The sequence below is a fragment of the Podarcis filfolensis genome (genome assembly GCF_964270895.1).
Source record: "Podarcis filfolensis genome assembly, chromosome: 1".
Classification (NCBI taxonomy): Eukaryota; Metazoa; Chordata; class Lepidosauria; order Squamata; family Lacertidae; genus Podarcis; species Podarcis filfolensis.
The window spans coordinates 22,734,981-22,761,051 of record NC_139604.1 but is presented as its reverse complement, the minus strand read 5'-3'; the positions used below and the strand labels follow the sequence as shown (position 1 = coordinate 22,761,051).

General features: G+C 42.6%; 1 protein-coding gene and 1 long non-coding RNA gene across 14 annotated transcripts; one reads left to right on the top strand and one right to left on the bottom strand.

Moving 5' to 3' along the window:
- Positions 1 to 1,161: 1,161 nt before the first annotated feature.
- On the bottom strand, positions 1,162 to 20,447 carry HNRNPA3 (heterogeneous nuclear ribonucleoprotein A3). Of its 13 annotated transcripts, none has more exons than XM_083631279.1 (15): positions 20,221 to 20,447; positions 16,014 to 16,113; positions 11,892 to 12,014; positions 11,576 to 11,722; positions 11,209 to 11,419; positions 9,961 to 10,050; positions 9,787 to 9,879; positions 9,610 to 9,691; positions 8,006 to 8,157; positions 6,077 to 6,202; positions 5,918 to 5,992; positions 2,820 to 5,831; positions 2,106 to 2,169; positions 1,573 to 1,644; positions 1,162 to 1,303 (listed from the first exon to the last, which is right to left on the bottom strand). In XM_083631279.1, the coding sequence occupies exons 1-11, from the start codon at positions 20,430 to 20,432 to the stop codon at positions 5,937 to 5,939; spliced, it is 1,392 nt and encodes a 463-aa protein (XP_083487405.1). In that variant the 5' UTR covers positions 20,433 to 20,447; the 3' UTR covers positions 1,162 to 1,303; positions 1,573 to 1,644; positions 2,106 to 2,169; positions 2,820 to 5,831; positions 5,918 to 5,936. The 13 variants fall into 13 exon arrangements, with proteins under 13 accessions (XP_083487405.1, XP_083487404.1, XP_083487400.1 ...); XM_083631278.1 differs by having other exon boundaries at positions 2,921 to 5,831; XM_083631274.1 differs by having other exon boundaries at positions 2,921 to 5,831; positions 8,006 to 8,143; positions 9,608 to 9,691; positions 19,880 to 20,408.
- A 49-nt stretch (positions 20,448 to 20,496) lies between these two features.
- On the top strand, positions 20,497 to 23,576 carry LOC310743646. Its single transcript, XR_014539137.1, has 2 exons — positions 20,497 to 20,628; positions 23,209 to 23,576. It is a non-coding gene; the product is annotated as an uncharacterized lncRNA (long non-coding RNA).
- Positions 23,577 to 26,071: the final 2,495 nt, after the last annotated feature.

Sequence of the window (26,071 nt, the reverse complement as noted above, 5' to 3'; positions counted from 1 at the left end):
TTATTGACTATTGCATGCCCCCTAAATCTGTTCCAGAGGGTTTGTCAACCCTTTGGAGCAGTTTTTAGGAAAGGGAAGCCTACTTACACAATCATAGAGTTGGAAGAGACCACTGCTACAATGAGTCTAAGTGGTAAGAAGAAAATGTCAAACAGTTTTGTTGGTATGGCACAAGACTCTTAAATCTCAAAAGTCATGGGTTTGGCCATGTTGGGCAATATCCCTACACTGAAAGTTGGTCACCCATTATGAAATGGAGTACAGGACACAGATTTTATTAAGAAGAACAAACAGTGCAGCAGCTCAAACTATCATTGGAAATGACAGTAGTTAGTTAATCTCACCGGAAATAACATTCCTTACCTAATATCCAGCTATTACCTCTGGTTTGATACTGTGTTAGAATAAAAAACACTAACTGAAGACCAAAGTAGTTTTGAAGAAGCCAAAGTACACGTAGGATGACTTTATAAGCATTCAAATTTCAAATTACAGCTATAGCTACTCATGATTATTATTATTCAAATACAAGGCAATGGTGTATTTCGGTTTCATGGATTTCAAGCACCCTTTTAAACCTTTAAAAGTAGTGCTGAAATTTCTTTAGCTTCAGGGCCATTTTGTATTCAGGAACCTGTTACTAATTAGTTATGATGGCTGTTCATTGTATTGCCTACTCACCCTACACAAAGTCTTTCCCGGTTGCTACACACATTTTTGCAGGGGAAAGCATGAGTGACACAAATGCATGTCATTCCTATTATAAACATGCAATATTGTATTCCAGAACATTTCCAGCTACACAAGATAATACATGTAGATCTGCTTACAGCAACCCCCATCAGGACACTGCCTTGCTGAGCCCTGAATTACCTTTTTATTATGTGAAAAAAGATTTCATAAAATTTTGTCATGGATTTTTTCCTCCTCTTCTCTTTCAAAGGCTGAGATTTATTTAGAGTTAAATCAGGTGAGCCAAATCTGCTGTAACTTATCCAGGGATGTGAAGTCCATACAACTAAAGGAAGGTTACCAATATTCACTTGAGTAATTCAAAACTCTTCGATTTTAACGTTGTGTGAAATCTTTAGTAAATGGACGGGCAGTGATGTAGAAATGAAGGCCTAATAGCCACATACAATTGGAAAGATTGGCCAACTCTCATAATTTATGACACTTTATTGTAAGTGTTTGAACAAGGTGAGTGGGAGATGACACACTTCAATCACTTTCACCTATCATAGGCTATCGGCGTATTTCACATCATCTTTCAACTTGTGGAGATGGTTGTCTTTCTTCTACCCTGCAGAGTATAAGAGAAAATGCAAGTTTAGCACATTAAGAATGTTAAGGCTAAGGAGTATGCCAGCTTCACCAACTAGTTATTGAAGAACACTGCTCTGCTAGCACTTCCTCTTTCCCCAAATCTTCTAAACACCTCACCAAATATGCAGCTGAGACTGCTTTGGGACTGTACGTAAGCAGGTTCACCTATGATTCAGGACTTCCTTTCCTATGTACAGAGCTGGCACCCTCCTACTAGAGGAAGAAAACAGAAGCACATACACTCACCCCAAATCTACGTTCTGTTGTGTGTTGGGTGGAAAGGTGCAAAATGAGCACACAAGCAGCTTGGCTGAGTCCCTATTTTAGAAAAGAGAAAATGAGCAGAGCTGCTGTTTGCCACTCCGGTGCTGGGCAACGGCAGCAGCAAACTGCAATGCCTAGTGCAGCAGGAGAGGCAAATTAAGAGACGTGGCCTTGTAGTACTGTGTGCTCTCCCATTAAACATTTGCACTACATTTGACACATGTGTCTGAAGACGGGAGAAGTCAACAATTATAAATGTTCCCTGCCAAAGTTCATGGTTGAATAGGAGTGAGAATGTGATGCTGACAAAAGCCTGGGTGCCCAACAGGGCAAGAAGATATGGAACCATGACAAACATTCATTAGCATGCAGACCTAGCACAGACGGAGAATAAGGCAGGACAGAATTCTATGTATTTATCGAGATATGTCAAATTCAAGACTAATGGGACATTATGCAGGAAAAACCCAACCAAGATACAGTACTAAGAAGCCATTCTTAAAGATTTAGGTTACCTGAAAACCAATTATTTGGTAGGGACATCAGGTACTCAACTTCCAGAGGAAATTATTTTCTTGTCTGAAATTCAGTAATTAATAATATTACCAACAGAAAATCTGCAGTTCCAACAGGTGTGCAAAGGTGGACAGAATTCAGGTTGACTTTATGCATTGGATTTCCCCAAATCCCATTATAGGCAGTGGTCATTGTAGGCACATCCAACTGATGCACAAATCCTTTTGGACCTGGAAAAAGGAGGGCTGGGGGCAGGCTTATACACACTCCACCAACGTGTGATTTGACCCAGAACGCAACCCCTGCAGAAATGGGGAGTTACCTGTGTACTAATGAACATGAAATACAGTTTTTATTTTAAAAATCTACTTATCATTTAAGTTGTGGGAAATTATTACCAAAAGATGTAATCTAGTAGAAACCATTTCACTATGTGCAAGGCTAAATCCCGGATAAAATCTTGCTTCAGCAAGCAGTTCATCAGACAAGCTACTATACTTCAGCCACCTTTAAGCAATCTGGATAACACTGACCTACCTTTTAGGATTCTTGTGTTACTAAAATAACATGAAACATTTTCTAAAGCTGTATCTGTGCTAAAAGTCACCAGTTATAGCTTCCCTATACATCAGTCAGATGAGAATTTAAATTTTAATGCTGCACTGCTCACATTTCATAGTATGGAAGTACAATGATTAAGTACTGGCACTCACCTTGTTTTTGCATAATTCCTTCTTATCACAGAAGCTGGATTTTCAAAGCCAAGAATACAGTCATGGGCACATCAATGCTTTATATTGTACTAGAGTCTTACCAAGTCACAGGTTTTCTAGCAGGCAAGAAATCCACATCTGGTCAAGCAGAAGTTTCTTCAATCTGCAAGTCAAAGAGATTTTTCTTACCTTGTTCAGGAAAGAGGAGCTCTTTTAATTCGTTAAAAGTGTTAGAGACAAACCTTACCTATTCTCATTCCCCTTCCTTTCAGGTCTAAATGCTAGACCTATGACTGGGTGAACTCAAGTAGCTATGACTCAAGGAGGTTCCAACTGGTGAAGAACTCTTGCTAGACTTTCTTCGATATTTCAGCAGTGATAGGCAGTTTTAACTAGCTTTTGGAAAGCTGCTCACTATCAGCATAGTATTTTATGCTTTCACTTTTCTGGAAGTTGAAGCTGGTGCTGTCGCTGCCTTGTCATTCTTTAAATATGCTGACTGGTCCACATACACAATAGGCTGCTGGAAGTCCTGTCTGAGTCTCCTTTGATCCACACTTTGGCTAAGAGGTACATCCTAAAGTCTTTAGAGCTGGTTAATTGCTGTCCTCTGCTTACACTTCTCCACATCAGAGAACTAGGTCTAAGTCACTGGCACCAACAACTGGCAACTTACAGATTGCATGATTAAGAATAGCAGAACAGATTAACACACTATAAAATTGGTTCCCCCTCCCCCCACTGTGTGCCATCAAGGTCCCACCCTCTCCCACAAGAACAGAAAAACTCATCCTCTAGGTTCTGCCCCTACAATCAACAGTAGGCCTAAAGGGGTGGTTTACATCTACTCTACTCTTCTAAGATGAAATCTGCATATGCAGCTTAGTAATGGGAGGATTCCATTTCACAATACCAACATGATGCCCTTCTACACGTTTTGCCTATTGGATTATAGAACACTTGTTTCCTGTTGGCCAACTACCCAATTCCCCCCTTAATATATGCTATTATGATATTACAGTGGTACCTCTAGTTACGAACTTAATTCGTTCCAAGGTCCATTCTTAACCTTAAAGTGTTCTTAACTAGAGGCGTGCTTTCGCTAATGGGGCCTCTTGCTGCCACTGCGCCGCCGGCACACGATTTCCGTTCTCATCCTGGGGCAAAGTTCTCAGGTTAACTCTTCCAGGTTAGCAGAGTTTGTAACCTGAAGTGCTTGTAACTCGAGGTACCACTGTATAGCACTTCGGGGCTGTATCAGTGCTTGACCCTTGTTTAAGCACACTTGTACTTTTTGAGATTAAACCATAGAATTCTATACAACCACCACCACCACTGTATGCCTTGTACAAACCCAACATACACATTTGGTTGAACCTACAACAATTTTAGAGCAAAATTTTATAGTGTCTGATATCCATTCCTATACTGGAATTGTTTACCTGATACTGTTCATTGGCCTAGAGAAGTAGTAACAGAAGAAAATATCCAGCATCATACTGGCAAGTGTCTGAGTTTCTTCTACTCACTGTGCCCTACTCTTCTGGATGTGTACTGACAGAAAGCACTGCTCTGGCAATAGTTAAAAGAGAAGTCTGATGAGGTTGAGAAGGATAGCCTGGGAACATGGCTGTACACAAATTTGGATAAGTGAAGGAGTAGACCACACACCCCTGCTTATGAATTTATCAAGTTTTGACCACACGATTCTGATGCATAAAAGTATGGATTTATAGCCCACAATACTCCTGTTAGTGACAAATACGTATCATGTTCAGCCCAGATATTTCCTGCTGCTAGATTGTGAACCATTTGGTTTTCACACCACCTTCAAGGCCTACAATCAAGGCATTAGAAAGTGTGTGAAATGTGTTGGGTTTGTTCATAGGTCAGAATATTTATACCCAATTGCAAGGAACTTGAAGGGATTGTGCCTGTGCTGTAAGTTTGTTTCAGATAAGAGAGCATGCAGAAACACACAAAGTAGGAAGTATTGACCATTACAAAAGAATCCATGTTTTGAGGGAAGAAATATATACAAATGAAGTTATACAATTAAGCTAAGTAACAGACCCAGGTCATTGGTTTCAAAGTTTTAATTCAAAAGAGTGTGCGCACACACACTTAAATCTGTTTGAGGTTGGGGGTGGGGTGTTAAGCCTCAACAGTAATAAACCTGTTCTGCCAATGCTTAATGTAGTTCCTGTATATACCAATGAAATGGGAGGCAAACTGAATAAAGCTTTAAAATATCTCTTTCAATGCTTATTTACTTATAAGTCTTAGGCTAAGAAACAAAGGCTACAAATTAAGATATGCACAAGCCAGAAGTATCTGGAATTTTCATTTGAAAGTAAAGCTTTTTATCATTCACAAGCACTAGTTTAAATGACTCACTCCTAGTTATACAGCTAAACAAGCTTTAATGCAAACATCTCTTCTCTCCCTTTGCATGTGCAACTCATTTCGTTCGGTTACATATGCAGAAACTAAGGTTCTTAAACGATTCAGCATTTCTATAGTTTAAATTAATACAGATTATAATGCACTGATTTTTTTCCTAGCAAGAATATACCCTAAAACTACATTTCTTTATTTAAAGAAGTTTCAGTAAGAAAAAACTGAACTACACAAATATTGGAAAAAATTAAAAGTTCCTTAATTATTTTTAATTCCTGGTACCACTACCACCACTACCACAAATTTACAGGGCAATATACCTGATTTATGAAGAAAAGACAAAGCTACAAACAACAAATTAAAAAAAAAGTCAGGAATGTACATCTAAACACTACATTGCATTAAATCAATAGCTGCACTCTTTGCAAACTGTGGCTATGACAGTCCTTAAGAAGGGTTTCCTGTTTAAGCTGCAGTAACTTTTTCTGACTATGGTTCATCGCTCCTTCTGTGGCAGATTTTACAGTTCCTCTAATGCATTTGGGACGACTGTCTCAAAGTAACCTGCAGCTTTCCTGACAACTCCTCGCTCTCTCCTAAGAACTGTGTAGCCTGTTGAATACAGGATAAGAAAAGGATTACTCTCAGTGAAACGTTGTATAGTCTTCATATACAACAAGTATTTGTAGCATACCTACCATTATTCTGCTACAATTTTTAGAATCTTCTTCCACCATAGCCACCACCACCTCCTCCTCCTGATCCATAGCCACCTAAAAATGGGAACACGGACTGTTGAAATAAATATTCTTTAGGAGCGTAACAGACACATATGTACTTTAGTAAGTTGTACTTACCACCATAGGGACTGCCTGAGCTTCTGCCACTGAAACTGCTACCTCCTTTCATGGGTCCATAGCTTGAGGCCTGTTGTCCACTATAATTGCCAAAGTCATTATAGTTTCCACTTCCACCGTAGTTACCTGAGAATAATAAAATGTAAGGTTTGTGTTTATCAGATCAAGAATTATTTGAGAAGTACATTTCAAGTGCACTACAATTCATTCACATTAACTCACCTACCCAGTACAAAATACACTTTAGTATACAACACGTGTTTAAGAACACCAGATTTACTGTATGCACATAATGGGATTTCAGCTAACTGGACATAATCATGGCTAAGCTGAGTAACTGCAATTGTTCCCAAGAACATTCAAAATACACATGCAAAAATTTATTTCCTGTTCAGTTCTTGCCAACCTTTGTTATATTAGAGAAATAAAAAATGCTCACTCCTTTGCTAAATCATTAAGGGTTCCTGTTCTTTTAATTAACCGCATTAATAACTTTAGATACTTAAAATTCTCCTGTGTTAACTTAACCAAGCTCAAAGTTTCTTGAGAGAAGTATGAATAAGATCATTATTCTTTTTCAAAAAATGATTATCGGACAGTAGTCCAGTCCCAGAAAATGAGACTAGTACAGTGGTGCCCCGCAAGACGAATGCCTCGCAAGACGGAAAACCCGCTAGACGAAAGGGTTTTCCGTTTTGGAGGTGCTTCGCAAAACGAATTTCCTATGGGCTTGCTTCGCAAGACGAAAATGTCTTGCGAGTTCCTGCGGTTTTTTTTTCCTTTTTCCCCTTTTTCCCAAGCCGCTAAGCCGCTTATCAGCTGATCCGCTAAGCCGCTTAACAGCTGATCCGCTAAGCCGCTTAACAGCTGATAGCTAAGCCGCTTATCAGCTGATCCGTTAAGCCGCTTATCAGCTGATCCGCTAAGCCGCTTATCAGCTGATCCACTAATCCCGCTAAGCCGCTAATAGCGCTAATCCGCTAAGCGGCTTGCTTCGCAAGACGAAAAAACCGCAAGACGAAGAGACTCGCGGAATGGATTCTTTTCGTCTTGCGAGGCACCACTGTATTCCAATCCACACTGAAAGGCATTCACTAGCACAGATCCAAAGTTCCCCAGATCCGAGCACTGAACAGATGGATTGGACTCTTTCCTCTACACTCCAATGCCAGCACAAAATGCAGAGGCAAAGAGAAAACAACAACAGTAAATGATTCACAAGGAGTTTCAGGTAAGTGAGGGAAAGTTTGTAGAATACATTAACATAAAGATTCTTAAATAAATTCTGGGCAATGGAACTAGCTGGCTAGAAAGTTGAAGTTGTTCCCTTATTAGGTTTAAGGCTTAATGAATGTTTGTATGAAGCAATGGTGGGGAACCTCATACCTGGGCCTTCAGGCCTCTCTATCCAGCTCTTGGGACTCAGCCCAGGTCACACTGCTCACTAGCCCTCCTTTCTACCTTTCTTGAGGGTTCTGCCTGGCTGGAATGTGTCAATGAGCTCTTTGCCCCTGGCTGGGGGATAGAGAAGGGCATGTGCAGAAAACTACAGGGGTACTTTCCTTTGCACACTTTTGCCTTGGGCTCTGTCCACCACTGACATGTAGCCACTGGAAGGTTGCTCAGGTGGGAAAGCAAGCCCTCGTTCTATAGATCCCCTGCTCTGGAGTCTTGTTACCAGTGCAACTCTATAGTTTAAAGAAGACATCCTATAAACCTGGCCTGGGGGGCGGGGAACCATGAAGCTTTCCCATATATCTTTCATACCACGGTGATTTCAAGGGTTTAGAACTTGGAAGTAGTTTTCATTTTCGGCTGAAGTTTACACTGCACAACATTTTAAAAACAGTGACAAGCTAAAGGCCTCAAGCTTGTTATCAAACATGAGCAGAACAGATGGATCAACACAATGTACTTCAGGATTCTTACCACCGAAGCTCCCCCCTTCATTGTAACCATCATAGCCTCCACCTCCTCCGCCATATCCACCACCTGGGGTTCCATAGGTTGGGCTGCCACCATAACCTCCTCTGCCGCCGTACCCAGGACTACCTCCATAGTTCCCACCTTGAGAAAGATCAATAAAAAGGACAGGAATGTGAATGTTTTGTTATGAAACGACATGATCTAAACACAAAAGTAACTGGGAACTGTAAAGCAGTATCCAAAAAATCACCAATACTGCATGGAGACCAACTATTACGAAAGGCGTATTACGACTTGGTAATAACTACCAATCAAGTCAACCCAATGGAGAAGTCCAAATAAAATCAATGACCTAGCCACGACTGTCTAAGGATTTGTAGTCACAATTTGCTGTTTACAATCAATGGAAACCATTTCATGTCCATAGATGAAGACTGGTTGCCACTAAGCATGATTCATCACTTGATTACTGGAAACTGCCAAGTATTCCAAGTGCGAGGACCAGAGGCTCTATCTGTCATGGGTCATTCAAGCAGCTTGAGGATCACCCATATTTTGGTTATTTATCCTGCTCTGAAAAGGCTTTGTGCATACCCAACTATATTTTGGCTGCAGTCGATAACGCAATTCCAAAGTCTCTTAATAGGTTACATACATTTCACAAATCTAAAAATAATGTTTAGATCCTGAGCTGTCTGTCCATTTACAGAAGAGAATCTGATCCAGTGGAAGCTCTTACTAATAGAAAGAGCGAGCGGAAGGGGGAAGTGTTTGCCAATTTCACCAGTAGCCCTCTGTGCCACCCCTATGCAACTTTTATTGGAGATTCCCCAACTACCTGGAGCACTTTTTTAGGGGACTTCCTTCCCTGCCCCCAGGGGTGGAGGCACTCCCATGAGCAGAATTTTGTTCACAGGAACATAGGATTCATGACACTGGATTAGATCCAGACTGGGGCACAATCAACTGTCCTTCCAGATGGCAGGGCTTTGTGGAATGACAGGGAAAATGCATCTGCAGCCCTGCCACTCTTTGTGGCCAAAGTGGAAGGTGGGGAGGGGAGACATTCAAGGCTGGAAAGGCAATTGGGCCTGACAGCATCACATGACAGCAGTGAGACCAGTTTGGGATCAGTGGATCCTGGCTTGTCTCAGTCTTATTGCCTTTATTAGAATGCCGCATTCCAAGACCTACCACTGGCTAATTAAATGATGTATCTGAAGAAGTGTGCATGCACATGAAAGCTTATACTCAGAACAAACTTAGTTGGTCTCTAAGGTTCTACTGGACAATTTTTTTATTTATTTCGACTGTGTCAGACCAACATGGCTACCTGCCTGAATCTAAATGATGGACAGCCTGCCATCAGCTGCCCTGGACAAGTTTGGTGATCACCCAGTTTGATATAAGGGTGGTTTTTTTAGTCCCATGGGATACGTTAATCATGACTTAAGAGAACCCAATTTCTTGTAATACCTAGATTGTCCACAAGTTGTCAGCTTCCCTTTCACATTTCTCACATTAAGATACATCAGGCAGATCTAAGCGACTGACACCCCTCCCTCACAAGTATAATTGAACTGGTATTAGCAATGTTATTCTTACCATCACCAAAGCCATTGTATCCATCACCACTCCCGTAACTTCCTCTGCTGCCACCACCACCACCACTTCCGCCACCGTAACCACCTAAAATCAGAACAAAATGTGTAAGATACAGTGATGCACTGCAATTCAGGGTAGTATTTTTGGAAGGGGGTGGAGAAGCAAGAACAGATGTTTACCTCTGCCACCAAAACTTCCTCCTCTGCCATAACTGCCACCACTGCCTCCAAAGTTCCCACGGCCCATGAAGTTGCCTGAACTGCTTCCACGACCTAAAGAATAAAGAGAGTGAATTATTAAAATGCTTGTAGGCAATTATCGCCACAGGCTGTGCTATTATGTAACAAACTCACTTCTCTGTGCAGTTGCCGTCTGCATTTCTTGCTTGGAGAGCGCTTTCTTCACTTCACAGTTATGTCCATTTATAGTGTGGTATTTCTGAACTAAAAGAAGTTTTGAAATGATCCTTATTATAAAAATGCACACAATTGAATAAGCACTTATGCCATATTATTGAGAAGATATTTTCACAGCAGCAGCAGCAGTATTATTTAGTTTTATTTCCTCCTTATAATCAGGAGAGGAAACTCTAAAAATACCATAAAACAAAAGACAGATATATCATAAAATGGATGCTCAACATCCCTCTCATCTCACCTCCTCATAAGGAAGGAACATCTCTGGAGCCTAGAAATTATTTGGGGGGAGTGGGAGAAGGAAAAATTCAAGGGGAAAAGAGCTCCTCAGAGAACAAATGACTCATGGAATCCAAGCAGTGCTTGAATGATAGGGAAACAGTAGGAAAGACCATAATGAAATAAAAAAGCTTCCCCTTTCCAATTTTAGCCGATCATGTCCTCCATAGACCTCCATTGTGCGGTACCTGATGGTCATTTGCGTTGGACTCTTCCCACTCAACCCAGGTGCGCTCATTTTCCTGCTGGATTTCCAAGAATGTGATTGCTTTGGACCCAAGGTTCTTTAGGATCCTAGCATTGTCCAGGCTATATTTTAAAGCAGTTAGCAAGTCTGTTGTACCTGGCTCTTAAGTATACTCAATTAGTGTGAAGGATGTTTGAAACCTGGGGGTGTAGCATGAAATTCTTACTTGCAGGAGAGAGAGCATGTGACCAAACCAAGTGGGAGGGGGGAGGAATAGGGACAGGTAGACAGCCAGCTAGATCCTTACAAGGGTCCCAGCAAGGGAACTGGATTGATTGAGTAAAACAACAACAAACAGTACAAGCTGGAAACTGGACTGTCTTTCTCAGCTAGGCACGTAACTACAAAGACATGTTAGAAAGATTCAGGCAGGGGAGGGGGATTGAAGAGAGGCTGGGGGCAAATCATGCTCCTCATGGTCAAAAATTGTAGGAAAGCCACCACACAAAAAAGTTCAGGAGAGAAAAGCATCCGCCCCCCCCCCCAGCACTATATTGAACTTTTAAAGGGTAATCTTTTAAAATATATTCAATTTAGTAAGAAAGCAAACAGGAAGTCTAGTTCTTACAGTAATTTTTTTGTTCACTAGGAGAAAGTTCCATGCATCAGTAGCTTGAAAGAAATATAAAAAGGCTGCACAAAAGGAAAGCATTACATACCAACAATTTTGTCGACTGTATCATGATCATCAAACGTTACAAAGGCAAACCCTCTTTTCTTTCCACTTTGTCTGTCTTCCATTACTTCTATGGTTTCAATTTTGCCGTATTTTTCAAAGTAATCTCTTAAATTATAGTCTTCTGTGTCTTCTTTAATTCCTCCCACAAATATTTTTTTCACTGTTAAATGAGCACCAGGTTTCACAGAATCCTACAAAGTAACAAGTTACATTTAGTATCTCAACCTTCCAAGATGGTGCCATGCCTACATATTTACAATTGTCTTACAAAAAGATTTGCAAATGATTAAAAGTTCCTACAATTAAGGTGTGACAAATTCAGTATATATACTTAAATATTCACTTACTTCTCTAGAAACGGCTCTCTTTGGTTCCACCACACGCCCATCAACCTTATGTGGTCGGGCTGCCATAGCAGCATCTACTTCTTCCACACAAGAATAGGTCACAAAGCCAAAGCCTCGGGAACGTTTCGTCTGTGGGTCTCTCATCACCTTCAAGAAAGTTAAAGCATATAACAATAATTTAGGCACTGACTTTTGTGAATGCTGCAAACCTGTGCATACTTACCGAGGAGTAAGCCCCACTGGAAACAGTGAGACTTTCTTCCAAGTAAGCACACATAACATTGTTAACAGTTAACTGATTGTTATGATCACTTACCACACAATCTGTAAGTGTGCCCCATTTTTCAAAATGTTCTCTTAAACTATCATCTGTAGTTTCAAAGCTCAGGCCACCAATAAACAGTTTTCTCAACTGTTCGGGTTCTTTAGGATCGTAGCCCTGAAAGAAGATAAGTTTCAATATGCTGTACGAGATTTGTGTTATTGCAGCGAAGTCCACCCACACAATTCACAGTAACTTACTGTCTTTATCACACTTCACTACAATTAGGTACTATTATACTGCTTTGCTGTATTTTTTAATGAAAAGTGAGGTCTGTAAATATTTAAATAAATAATAAACTCAATTGGCTCATGGTTCCTCTCTCGGTACACTTACTTCTACATAAACAAGTTTAAAGGGTGCAAATCCAGGATTTTGTTACATAGTGTATAAACAGTTCTTACAGCCTCATTCAGTGCATGTTTACTCAGTAAAGTAGCCATCCAATGCGTCCTAGGCAAGTTTATGGAAAAGGAATCCCATTATGTTCAACAGTGCTTACTCTCAAGTCTATCTTAAGTACAACCCTCTACACATTTACATGAAATTAAGTCCCACTAGATTCAATGGGATTTTGGAGCAGGCATGCAAAGGTCTGTGCTGTTAGTGTGCTAGAGGCAGCTAGGATAAGGACATAAACTTCAACTAAGAATCTAACACTTTCATCAACTGATGTCTTTGGTCTGTGCATATAAAGAAATGTTGACTATTTCAAGTTAAGTTAAAAGCAGTAACAAACAAAAAACCTTTAATGCCATGTTGTGAACTTCAGAGGATAGACAACTCTAGCAAAAGTTGGCTAATCACTAAACACATCAACTAATGGTACTTATAATTTTCTACTTACCAAGCCTAACATCTCAACCCCCAGATTTATTTGTTTTTTGCAGGAAGAACTAAACTTTAGGCTACACAACACGAGAGAGCAGCATCCAGTCCTACTTAACTTTGTAAAGTTCAGAATAATCTGCACACAACGGATTAAGAATGTTGCTGCATTTTTTAAATAGCCAACTGCATTGCTTATGGCTCAGAAACACACCATTGCACTACAAAACAAAGGTGTCCTCTGTGCATGGCATAACTGAAAAAGTTTCAGGAGACACAGGATTTGTCCCCATATAGATGAATCATAATGGAATACTCATCATTCCAAAGAGTAGATGAAGTATTTCAATTTTAAGAAACATAAGGAACAAGATGTTCTTACCCATTTTATGATATCACTTTCTCGTTTACACTTCATGTACCAAGGCAGGGACCATCAATGTGGTACTCATGGAACCTAGGGTGCCTTCCAGTATTTCCAACGGCACCCGCAAGAGGTCTCAAGAAACATCCTCTAAAAAATCCACAATGCCCAAGAGACTCTTTGTTCTTTCTGCTCAGTTCCTCTTTACACTGGCTCAGTCTCTCCTACATTGAACACCCCCCCACTGCCATCACACATTTCATTAGATGCCAAGGCTGGACACTCACCCCTCCCCTCCCTTTCTAACAAGAGTTTCTCTCCGTGACTGAGCACAGCAGAGACTGATGAGGGGCATGCCTGCCCCATTCTGTGGTCATCTTTTTCCTGCTCTTTCAGATGTGGCAACCATTTTGTGTTATGCTGCAAACTCCATTGTATCAGTTTTGCTATGTCGCGCCCCCATGGGAACCGTTTCGTGACGAGCACCCAAGGAACTTCGCATTAAGGTTGCATAAATAATGTGTTGAGAGCTATTATTTATAAAATTATGTCCCTGCTGGGGGAAGGCTATAGATCCAACAGTTCCATACCCTTCCCAGTTCCACTACACACACACCCAAACCAGGGAGGTGACTGACAGCTCTGGAACTGGTGTAATGAATTTTATGGGGCATGAAAATAAAACCTCAGGGAAGGATGAAGAAGCACAAGAATGCTGCTCTGCCCTCACGTCTCCCCTGCTCATACAATTCCAGCAGGGCACTGGTAATGGTGGTTCATTTGCCTATGGTTCCTCTTTTAAGCTGCAACCTCAGGTGCCTTAGTTTGCAGGTAGAAATTACATGTTTTATTACAGGTGATGTATATGAGAGACTAAATGAAAGCCTAATGTTAAAGTCTTCAAACGGAGGAGCTATAATTCCAAGGAACAGAAAAATATAAATGTTTCCTTTTCTTTTTTATATACTACACTCTCACTTCACAATGTGTTTACTTTCTCCCTCAGAAGCAGGTTAGATGCTGCAGGAACTCCCCAATATCAACCATTGTATTTTTAACCATTGCTCCTTGAAAGTAGTACATTTCTCTGAATTAAGCTACTGATTCTTCTGGGGAGACTCCAAACTAAGTAACAGATTTCCCTAAATTATATTTTATTTTGTCCCTACACAAGAGGCTTAACAGCCACATGTTTTCAGAGAAACAAATACAATGTTCTGCAACAGCCTTCTTAACAGACGCCCACAGCATTCCTTATTATTAGTGGAGAAATGTATGCCTAGCTAACACAGTTGAGCAGAAAAGCATAGCTCACATCACCAATTCTACAAGACTTTAATCTTTCCCATCATGGTTTTTAATGGCAACTATTCTGGAATACTAGGGGGCTTCTAGGTACAACCTGAATTATGGAAGCTGGTTGCCAAATGGACATGGTATAAATTGGTCCAAACCGGAAGACAGAAGGTCACAAATTTTGGTTGTCTTTGGTGGCCAAGCTGAAGCTTTGTGGTCATCCAGTCTCTCCTTTCCCGTGAAACATGCATGTTTACCAGGAAGCAAGTCCCAATGTTTTTAGTGGGGCTTAAATTGTGCAGGACTACAGCCTTTGTCTCTGATCTCCTGCTGGACCTCCAGATGCAAGATTTGACAAAATGGCCACCCTCAACCTCCTTATTTGGGTGGGGTCTTGAGGCTCTTTGCAGCTCTTGATTTCTACTACTGAAGTGTCCCATCCCAACATTTCTCTTCAGAGCTGCTTTGACAGCAAGCATCCAAGGTGTTCCTTACATCTAAGTCACCCACAGCCAAACATTCATGCTTGGAGTTGGGAGAGCAACGTTGGGATCTTCCTTCTTCTTATGTTCAGAACTCTTATGGGGATGATACCCAGCCCAGATCCAAGCTAGAGAGCAAGGAACGGGCTCCACATCTCCCTTGCCAAAAGGTGAGGGCAGCTAAAAAAACCCTAAACTTCTGGTAAGTTCCCATAAAGCAGGACCTTTGTCATGATGGACTCATTGCAAAATGGCAGCTAGCTCTCCCTTGTTCCTCCTGCCTTCCACAAACAGGATGTCTTTAGATCTTATGCATTCCATTCATCTGTGGGCAGTTGGTGGATGGTGCTGCCTCACAGTAAGATCTTGTGGTTTTTTGGAACTCTACAATTATACAACACAAAACTAAAACCATAACCCGTTACAAGCCACCATTCAGAGTTTGTAAGAAGTCATGGGGGGCATTGGAACAGGGAAATATATGGATTCTCAAAAACAGCTTTATTGCTAAAGAGCTCTAAAATATTGCCCACTACAACTGGTTCAGAAATTGATCATCCCCACTCCTGGCAGCATCCGGCCTTGTTATCAGTCATACAGTAAACTTATGTTAGGTCTGACACACCTAAAGATTGCAGACATGACCTTCTATGACGTAATGCTCCTCTGCTTTGAAGACTATTGAACACCTTACCCCGAACACACTAGTTTTCTATACTGAGTATCTTTTTATGAAGACGTATCCAACAATGGATGCAGTCCGAAATTTCTAGATCCTAATCAACAGGCAATATCAGTCCTTGCTCATTTCTGTATATTGTATTTCTGGAGAACCATTAAAAGCTTAGTAAAATGCCTGTTCATAGAATTTGATCACTTTTATACCATTACAGACACAGCACTGCTGGTTTTCCAGTTCAAGACTTCATAGTAACACTCTCAATATGCATAAGTATTAAGTTACAAGCTATTATAGAAATCACCAACTAGTGTGGCGAATGAAAAGCATAATACATGCGTAAGAGCCAAGCAGAAGAGAAGAATGCAATGTAGCATCTGAGCAAACACAGTGTTACCAAAGCAGCAGAAAGCAAGAATTCTCTGTTTACCCATGTAACAGAACTAGGAAAAAATAAAGTATTCCACCTGTGAAGATCTTCTTCCCCTCCTCTTGTAATCTTCAGCCTCTCTCTCATCTTTACACGCCATTTTTGGAGAGCGTTCTGACTCAGTTGCTCCTTTTAACCTAGATAACAAGTAGCACGAGTAATTTACCCGTTCCTAAAAGTTTTTACTTTCTTACTCTCATACAAATAAATGGCTTATTTTAGTGAAGCAAGCATATGGGAGCCACTTTAAAGGGATGGTACTGTATGAGAGAATGAAACAATGTCTTTAATCTCAAGCCATTTATCCTGAAATATGGAACTCATCTGTTTGCACCCTGAATTGCAAAGCAGTAGCTAGCAAAAAAGGGGAACAAATGCCTGAATAGGTCAGCCAGGCATATAACCTGACAGTATCACTGGAAATATATTACTATTTTAAAATGTGACAGTATCTTTATTTATTGTGGAAGCCAATTCAATAGCAAGCCAATCAGACACTGTTCAGATGTGTGTAAACATGCTTTAGAGTACCCGAGATTAGTTTAAAGGCAGGTCTCTGTGCTTCAACCCCTATAGTCCACTGACTGAAGGAAGGCCTGGTGGAGGAGCGGGAAGAAATCAAGAGCCCAGTCTCCCTTTAACAGCCAGCCAGCGCCCTTTCTCTCACCCCTATGCCAGCGACTCCGCTCTTCTACCTCTCCCCCTCAATGTGTTGTTCGAGTCCACCAAACCTGCCTTTCCATGCAAGGCTTACGTCACAGCTACTCTGCCTTCAAATCTGGCGCCTCTCGTTCCTGCGAGACATCCGGGTCCTTGAAGCAGAGGCGGCCTTTCTTACTAGGCCAGCGGCTTAAAGAAAGAGGTGGGAGAGACTGAGGTCCTTGTTTCCCTGCTTACAGCTGGGGTATCACTGAACCAGCAGTTCTGATCCTCGATACAGATTCAGATATCTATCTCACAGCGATGGCCATGTCGTTGCCTAGATGCGCCATTTCCTGCTTCCCACGGAGAAGCAATAATTAAAAAATCCCTCAACAGGATAAAGGTGCCCATAACAACTCAACAGAGAAGCCCCCAGTTTTGGGCACTAGCATGTGCATTGCCTTACAAAGTGCCATCAAACAGAGGCACTGCTTATCTTTCTAGCCTCATGTCCTATCTCCTGTGAAACACCACATTTAAATAAATAGCCCTGCCAATGCAATTCTCCCCATAATTCAGGTTGGAGAGGGGCTGGCTGGGAGAGTGATTTAGGACAACCCTCCAGTGTTTCACTCCTCATAATTGCAGGCTGCATAGTTTTCAGCAACCCTGCAGTGTGGTCTGGTGGTGTTGCAAAACAGGGTGGGTAAGGGTGGTGCATACAGCCCAGGTTGGACAGAAGAAGTGGCTTACAACAACCCTGCAATGTAGTTCATTGCAATTATGTTACTATTGCAAGTTGTAGGGCTGTGCTATTAGGTCAAATCTAGCAATTATGTCCTGAAGATTCTTACTCCATTTATTTGTATGCAGAAGGGGTGTAGTTTTGGTCAAAAATATCAGCCGCCACCTGTTATGCTGAGCAGGGACATTTAACCTTCAAAATTTTGCTTTTTTGTAGGGAACAGCTGTTGCCAAACCAGAGTTACATTAAAATAATGGAAGAAAGAAATGGCCAATTAAAGCAAGAAATTCAAGAGGCCTTCTCTGAATCCTTTTATAACTCAAGACAGACAGTAGCTTCTACTGAAGGGGTTCAACACCTCACACCTGGGGTCCCTTCTAACTCTACAATTCTATGACCCAGGTCCCTAACACTCAGCTTAGATAAGCAAAGCTATAGAGAGAATGCAAACCCTGAAACAGTGCAAAAAAGCAAGCCCCAATACACCCTGCATAGCTGGTTTCAGCAAGAAGGCCAAGGAGAACATTAGTATCATGAACAGCATATAGTTCTTGTTACAGGTACAATACAAAGCCCTTTTCCTGCTACAGGTAAACAGGATTAGGCAAGACTGCTAAGTCACATAAACAATACTTAGATGTTTCCGAAGGTTATTTCTAATTTTCATGTACAAAACAGCAAGTGTTATACCTTCAAGTGCAGGCATCCCCAACCTGCGGCCCTCCAGATATTTTGGCCTACAACTCCCATGATCCCTATCTAACAGGACCAGTGGTCAGGGATGATGGGAACTATAGTCCAAAACATCTGGAGGGCCGAAGGTTGGGGGTGCCTGATCAAGTGTTTCTGAAGCTTAATTGGATAACAGATAAAATCTGTATGTCAGCTAGAAATTTTAAAAAACAAAAACCAGAATGCAATGTAGAGCACAACATTGTTAGTTTTTTTGAAGCAACATGTGTTTGACATTTCAAGTCTACATGTACACAGGTTTTAATCATGGATAGTTGTCTCCAGACTTGCAAAATATTATTTGGCATGTCATCATACAAAAATGCTTGTTATACTTTAGTTCAGCATTGGTTTGAGGAGGACTTTCATTGAAGCAACACAATCGGGTTCAGTTTTAATTAAATCTAATTTAAGATTTCAAGGTCTGGAAAGTCTTCTCACATCCAATCTTAAAAAGATATTTTATTCACATCCTTATGTTGATTTTTTGGTTACAGAATGGATATAATAAAAATTAAATTGGAACCTTATGGAGCTTTCTTGCAAGTAATTCTATCAAAAAGCATAGGATAGAATGAATTTATAAAGGGGGGGACTCATCTACAAAACTGTAATCACTCAATGGGGCGTTGAATCCATTACTTTCGTTCAGAATTCAGCTGCCAGGTTTTTGATCATACTGCCAGAGAAAGATAATTAGCTAGATAATGTTATTAAAGAGGCATTCGAAGGCCTGGTTGTTTGCATGAACCAGAAAACTCCAGTCACTGGCTTTAGTGACAGCCACCAAAATACCCACCAAGACAGACAGAATTAGGAACAGCTACAATTCAAAATCAACGTCAAACCACCAGTTATTCAGAACTATTGGGGGGTGGGGGAGAGAACGTGTTTTCATCTCAAGCACCATTGGGCCACGTGGACAAGTGCAAGATATCCCATAACATTATTAGAACTGAAAGCACCCGAAGAATTGATTTATGGGAGGCAGTTAGTCTTAGTTGTTCTGCTGCTGTGCAGGAGGAACTGGGTGCTTTTATTTGTTAACTATTTTATTTTCATTTTAAAAAAAACCCCACACAGGTTATGCAGCTAAAAGATATAGCAAATTCTAATACTTTTTTTTGGGGGGGGGTTGTCCTCAGCCAGGTTCTCAGGATGTGTTTCGTCGTCGCGCTCGTCAGTGGGGTTTTACTCGAAAGGTTATACTTTTAAACTTTAAAAAGGCGAAAGCTGCACAAGTGGCTCGGGAAGTCGAATGAGAACCGGCGAGACCATCGAGTGATAGGCACTTGGATCAAGTCACGGGTTGTAATTTGCATATATATATATATATATATATATATATATATATATATATTCAAGCCTAATACAGAGTTGAGGGATGGATTTTGGTTTGGGTTCAACTTAGGAAAGGGCCTCCTGCGGCTGCTCTCGCTCAAACTCGAGCCTCTTTCTCCACAGGGTTACAATGGCGCCCAACAGAAGCCTCTCCCGCCCAACTGCCGCCGCCCTCTCGCGCCATTTCGGATAATTAGCTGTTTGCAGCGGGATAAAGCAAGAACCGAGGTGGTTGGTGGGGGGGGGGGTGGATGGGGAGAAGGCCAGGAGCCGAGCCAGCCAATCACTCTCCCTCCCGCGAGCCCCTCATGCGCCGCGCCACGCGCCCGCTCCCTCTGCAACCCCCACCCAGCCACTCTCACGCCCGCTCCGCAACCGCCGTTGCAGGACCCTCTCCCTGCCTGCCTGCCTTCCCGCGCGGCGGCGGCGCCGACAAACGTTACCTCCATTTTGTGACTGGATTTAGCCTCCTTCAGCCTCAATATGGAGCCGAGAGGAAGAGGGTGGGCGGGGCGGGTCAGAGGAAAAGTGGGGCACGTGAGAGGAAGGCGGGCTCGCGGGGGAGGGAGGGAGAACAGCAAATAAACGGGCGTTTAGCGGGAGTGGGAGGGGAGGCGGGCGCGCGTGCACGAGCGCGGAGCGTTTAATGAGGGCGCTCGAGACGCGGGGGGAGGGGAGGTGAAAGCCGTGTTTCGTGCTCGTGCCTGGCCACGAGTGAGGGCCGATTCCGGGTTGTGGGTGGGAGGTAAGGTCCCTCACCACCACTATCATCACCACCACCCACCTTCCCTTTGCCTCAGCCCAGTCCTCCCCAACGACGCCGCCGCGGCCAAGACAAAGAGCGCGCTGGCACGCGGGACGGGATCGCGCGCGCGCGCGGCCACGGCGAGTGGGAAAGGGAGGGCTGACGTGTGTGGCGGGGGGGGGGATGACAGTTGACGTGGCTGCGAGGGAAAGCGCGCGTAGGCAGGCAGGGGTGCGCGCGCGCACCCGCATAGCCTCTCTTGCCTCTTTACCTCAGGGACGCAGGAGCCTCGCGGTGGGGGCGCCAGTTGTTGAACTCGCCCGTTCCCGCCAGATTTGGCCCAGCGGCCAGGGATGATGGGAGTTGTAGTTCAACAACGTCTGAAGCGGCGACGGGGACGCTGCATTAATGCCACTCACTTCGAATATATAATTGATCTGTAGAAAGGTCTGGAAATATCGGCGATGGATGCGCTTTTGTAACAAACAAAAAACCCACACACCTTTATTAAATACAATTTATAGAGAGGAGGAAGATCGCTCAACCGAGTTGGAGCTACCGCTTCGTGCGTCCCTGACGGCTCCCCACAAATAAAATCATAATATAATGGTTGTAGTTGTTTAGTCGCGTCCGACTCGTCGTGACCCCATGGGTCAGAGCACGCCATGCACTCCTGTCTTCCGCTGCCTCCCGCAGTTTGGTCAAACTCTTGCTGGTAGCTTCGAGAACACTATAATAACATAATAAGCGCAGCTCAGCAAGAGGCCGCCGCCGCTTCCATTTCCCCCTGCGCTGCGTTGGAGACCCAGCCATGGCGCTTCCCAGAGTACTAATTCGAAGCAGCGGCAGCTGTTTACTTGTAAGTGTTTTGCAGCCGCTAACTTGCCTGTTTTTCGTGGGCACGCGAGCAGCAGCAGCTGCTTTGTTGCGCCGCTTTTGCCCCGGAGTTGTCTTGAGGAGAAGGCAGGCGGTTGCAGCGCGGAGGAGGGTCTCCCACCACCCAAGAGATGCTACCATCTCCTTGGGGTGCTTCAGCTGGCCGGGGGGCCCTCCTGAGTCGCTGGGCCTGGCCGGTTCCTCTGCAATGCTGTCTGGACTAGAAACCTGTAAACTTTATACAAAAAAAAAAAACCACCACAATTTCGAGATGTACAAAATCAAGGGGCGTAGCTGTGGGTGTGCAGCTGCCTCCCCTAAATCAATACAAATGAGGTTCTGTCCCCCCTTAACAATAGCCTGCTCCCCACAAACAAAAATCCTGGCTATGCCCATGTACAAAATTACATGGCGTTAAAATGTATCATCCAATTCATATTCTCTCAAAATAGATAATTTTTCCCCAATCTCCATGCTTAATACTTTGTAGCTTTGATCTAATTCTCCTAAGGGTTGTTAGAGTGGAGAGGTAGGAACACAAACACTTCAAATCCCATAGCTAAATAAGCATGGTTGTCCCAAAGGTCTTGTGACACCCAGGGCTGTCTTAAGCATATGCAGTGCCGGGGTGCAAAGATCCACCTGGTGCGCCCCCATCCTGGTTGCCCAGTCCCAGGCATGCAGGAGGGTGGAGCTGGCCGGCCGCCTCAGCATCTCACTGGCTTGGTTGCCCCCGAACTCATGGCACAGAGCCACCCGCAGCAGGAGAGCCCAACTGACAGGTGGGCTCTTCCCCAGACTCAACTCTCGGGCCCCGGACTCTCGGCCTGGCGCCCCTGAGAGCCCGCGCCCGGGTGCCCCGCACCCCTACTGCCTATGGGTAAGACAGCCCTGGTGACACCTTGTGAGTGGAACCTCCATCTAAATCTGCATTGGCTTTCATGCACAGTAACAATTCCATTTGAATTCTCATCTGTACTGACGTGGCAAAAATGGCAAAAGCAAAAAAAAGGGCTCAAATGTGTTTCATCTAGCCCAATTCAACGTATTTTTATGTGGTGAATCACCCTGTGATCTTCAGATAAAGGACAGTATGCAAATATGATAATTAATTTTAAAAAATGATTTGGGTGGAGCTTCCTTCTTTGTAAAGCTCTGTGCTTCGGGGGTTACCATGTCTGGGATTTGGTCAGACAACATGTTCTGGATGGTATTGCACTTACTGAAGAGCAAGGGTGTGAACTGGGAGTTCAATCTAGAGCGATCATTGTCACTTGAAGCTAAGGCGACCTCAGCAGCTGCTTAGGTTGGTCCATCAGCTACAGCTTTCTCTGGGCAGGAGTAGTCTGACTACAGTTATCCACACCCTGATAACCTCCAGAGTGGACTTTTATAATACACTTTCTATGGATCTTCCAATGCTTGAAGGCTCTCCAGAATTTGCAACTAATGCAGAATGCGGTGGCAAGAATATTGATGCGAGTAGCGGGGTTGTTGTGTATAGAACACCCATTCTCAGACAGAAGCAACTGGTTGCCAGCTATCTTCTGGGTCTAACTGAAGGACTTAAGTTGATATCTAAAGCCCTGAATGGGCTGGATCCCAAATATCTGAGAAAACACTTTCTCCTATATCCACCTGCCCACATACTAAAATCAGTGGAAGAGACTTTCCTAGTGATTCTTGTATTAAAGGACCTGTCGAGTGCAGCGACCTGTGGAAGGTCTTTTTCAGTGCTGGTTTCGCATCTTTGGAATTACCTTCCCACAACTCTGTTCTTTCATATGCCTGTTGAAATCCCACCTTTTCCACCAGGCTTTTAGTGGCTAATAGGTTAAGCCATTTTAACGGTGTTTTTAAGTTATGCTTTAAGTTATGTAACTTGTGAGAATGATGTTAATGCTTTTGTTTATTACGTAGTTGTTTTTTTCTTGTTTGTAAATATAGTGAAGGGCAGTATGTAATTATCTTAAAAAGGAAACTAATAAATGATGGTTGCATGTGCAGTAATTGCATTGCAGTAATTTCACACATGACATGTGTGCCTGCAAAAAACCTGATGTGGTTGCTTTAATTCTTCAATAATATGCAAGATTAGCAAATATAAATGAGATTGCTTCTCTTTTCTCATAACTGTGTTTTAATTTTCAGATATATGTAAGTGAAGGCAAGGAGACAAGACATTAAATTCCAAATATTTGAGCTGTCAAAACATAACCAGAACATCAGTATGCAGGATGGTGTGTTTATTTTGTTTTCTGTTTTGTTTGTTTTGCTGTTGTGATTTGGTTCAACCCATCCTGTGCACTCAGTTACAGACGGAAGAAATTTTAGGACCATAAAATATCCATCTCTGTTTGGCTAGAGGAAGCAGAGAATGGAAGGAGTTGAGATGTTTCCATATTTTATTTAAGGATAACTAATTCAGTTTGTTGCTCTTTGTGATAATGACTTCTAATTCTACAGTCACTCTTTCCCTTTGAAGTCCCTTTGTTTGATGAATAAATCTGCAATGTGAATGTAAGGTTTCCTGTGATTATTAATTTCAGAATTTTAATGAGACATAGCTGCATTATTTGATGCATATTTAATTTTTAAATTATTTGCTCTGAAGATCAAAACTAGAGAGATGTGAATGTGTCCTTTCTGACTTGCTTCTTAGAACCCCTGATGAGCAAGGTAGAAAAAAAAATAGATCGTTTTCCTTCCATGACTGCAATGCAGATCTGATTGTGGGAGTGGTTGCTAGCAAACACCATGGGGTCTGTCTTCAGCCAATAACAGCCAACTCTCTCAGGCTGAATTTAAATATATGTTGTTGGTCTGAGTTGCCATTTTCTGGCTTCTAAACAGAACAAATACCACTTTTTCTATTAGCCCCAGCAATTTCTTAAGCACACTGGCAGGCATTCATCGAACAACCAGCAATGATTACTTGTAAACACTGCTAATTCTTTGGTCAGATTATACAATTGCAAGCTATATAGCCCCTTTAAACCGGAGTACTATGATTTATGCCAGTCCAGTAGGACTAGACAGGCAGCTTTCGAGTTCTGCCATGGTGATGGCTGGCTTTCACTGAGCAGGAAAGCGGAGGAGAAGAAAATGACAGAAACACAAAACAAGAGAGCGTAGCAGCCCTAACAGCTGCTTCCTGAGTATCCATGGCAATACCATCGGCACACACAAATCACTGAAAAGACGATGCTTGCCCATGTTAACAATGTATAGATTGAGTTAATCTGCACATAGGGACAAGAAAACATCACATCACATCAGCCCACTGCACATCCTACCAGATACTGACATCACAGCTCCCTGCACTATATAAGATGCTGAAGTGTGCAAGCAGCGAGAGCACTGTGAGAGCCTTCAGAAATTTTGGTCCATGATTACAATGATGATAATCCCTATAGGGCAGGTTTGAGGGAGTCTCAGGCAAGCTGCTCTCTCCATCACAGTATCCTTCTGATAGGCAGCTCCCCGTGTCCATGAGCTTGCTCTGTGATGGGGTGGCTGGCAGCAGAGGAAATGTGTGCTATAGCCTCCTAGCTTGGTGTGGGTCTCAGCTCTGCACCCTTTTTTTTTGGGGGGGGGGGGAATAAAAGGCAGCTCAGCTACCATAACCAAGCCAGCACCGCACCCTGATCTAGCAAGGCATTTCAGAGGAGGCAATGGTAGTTGCAGTGCTGGCCCTTAAAAACATGGACTCTTAAAATTAGAAGACCGCAATCCTGGCATCAACTTTGATTGATGCCTCCAAGGCATTTGCCCTACCATTCTGAGTGCTGGTGACACAAACTCTTCATCGCCCACGGAATGGGATTATGTTTAGCACGCTATATCTCCCTTGAACACAAACTGGTATTCATGACAAAGTTGTGCATATTCAGTTCAAAAAGTAGCCCAGTTAATCCACCTATTTTTTTGAGGACACAGTGAGACTCATTGCAACCACTTCAAAAATATACTTGCAGAAAAAGATTGGAAGAAGTTAAGAGATGTTCAGCCTGCCCTGCTGGAAAAGCAAACTGAAAATATAGAACTACATTATCCAGTACCTGGTCAATATATTATACACCTAGATGCTGGGGGAAACCTGTTCATATCTATGTCCAGCATGACTTGGATGATAGATATACAGTTCTAAATCAAATAAGAGAGTCAGTAGGCCTGTTAGATGTAGGGAGCATAACTGAAAAGTCATGTTCAGATATATTTCATGCACCATATCTTCCTCCATGATCACACACACAGCCATTCCTCCAAAGAACTTCAGGTGATATCAGTGATTCTCTCTCCCATCCTCACAGCAACCTATGAAGTTAGCTAGGCTGAGATAGATGGTGACTGGTTTATGGGCACCCAATGGACTTCATGACTGGGTGGGGATTTGAACCCAGGTCTCTTCTGTCCAACACTCAGATCTAGCCTTCCTTTGTCTGGTGACCTCCAGGTGTTTTGGATTGAACTATCATCCCTGACTATTGACCATGCTGGTTGGGGCAGATGGAAGATGTAGTCTTAAATATCTGGCGGGGACTAAGCTGGAGAAGACTGTTCTAACCAGCACCCCATGCTGCCATAGGGTCTCAACAATCACTGCTTGTTGCTGGTGGGGCTGGAAGAGAATTAAGAGGACTTACCGCTGTGCTGACAAATGATTTGTTCTCACCACTGTTTAACTGAAAGCATTGTGATTATTATTTACATGGATTAGTTTCCTGTTAACCTGGTCCTCTAAGGGATGCTCAACACAAATCAAATAATCAAATATTAAATCAGGTAAAATAAGGCGCGATGGAACAAAATTATAAATACATAAAAAAAGGCCTCAGTAATCCTCCAGGGGTAAAAATATAATACTCAAATTAATGGCCCATTTGCCACTAACGTGTGACATGCCTCACACAGTTGAGCTCTACTTGAGATTGTGTCAAATGAGAAGTGAGAATTTAAGCATAAAACATAATACCTTTGTAGGAGTAAATGAGAAGCACTTCTGTCAAGAGCT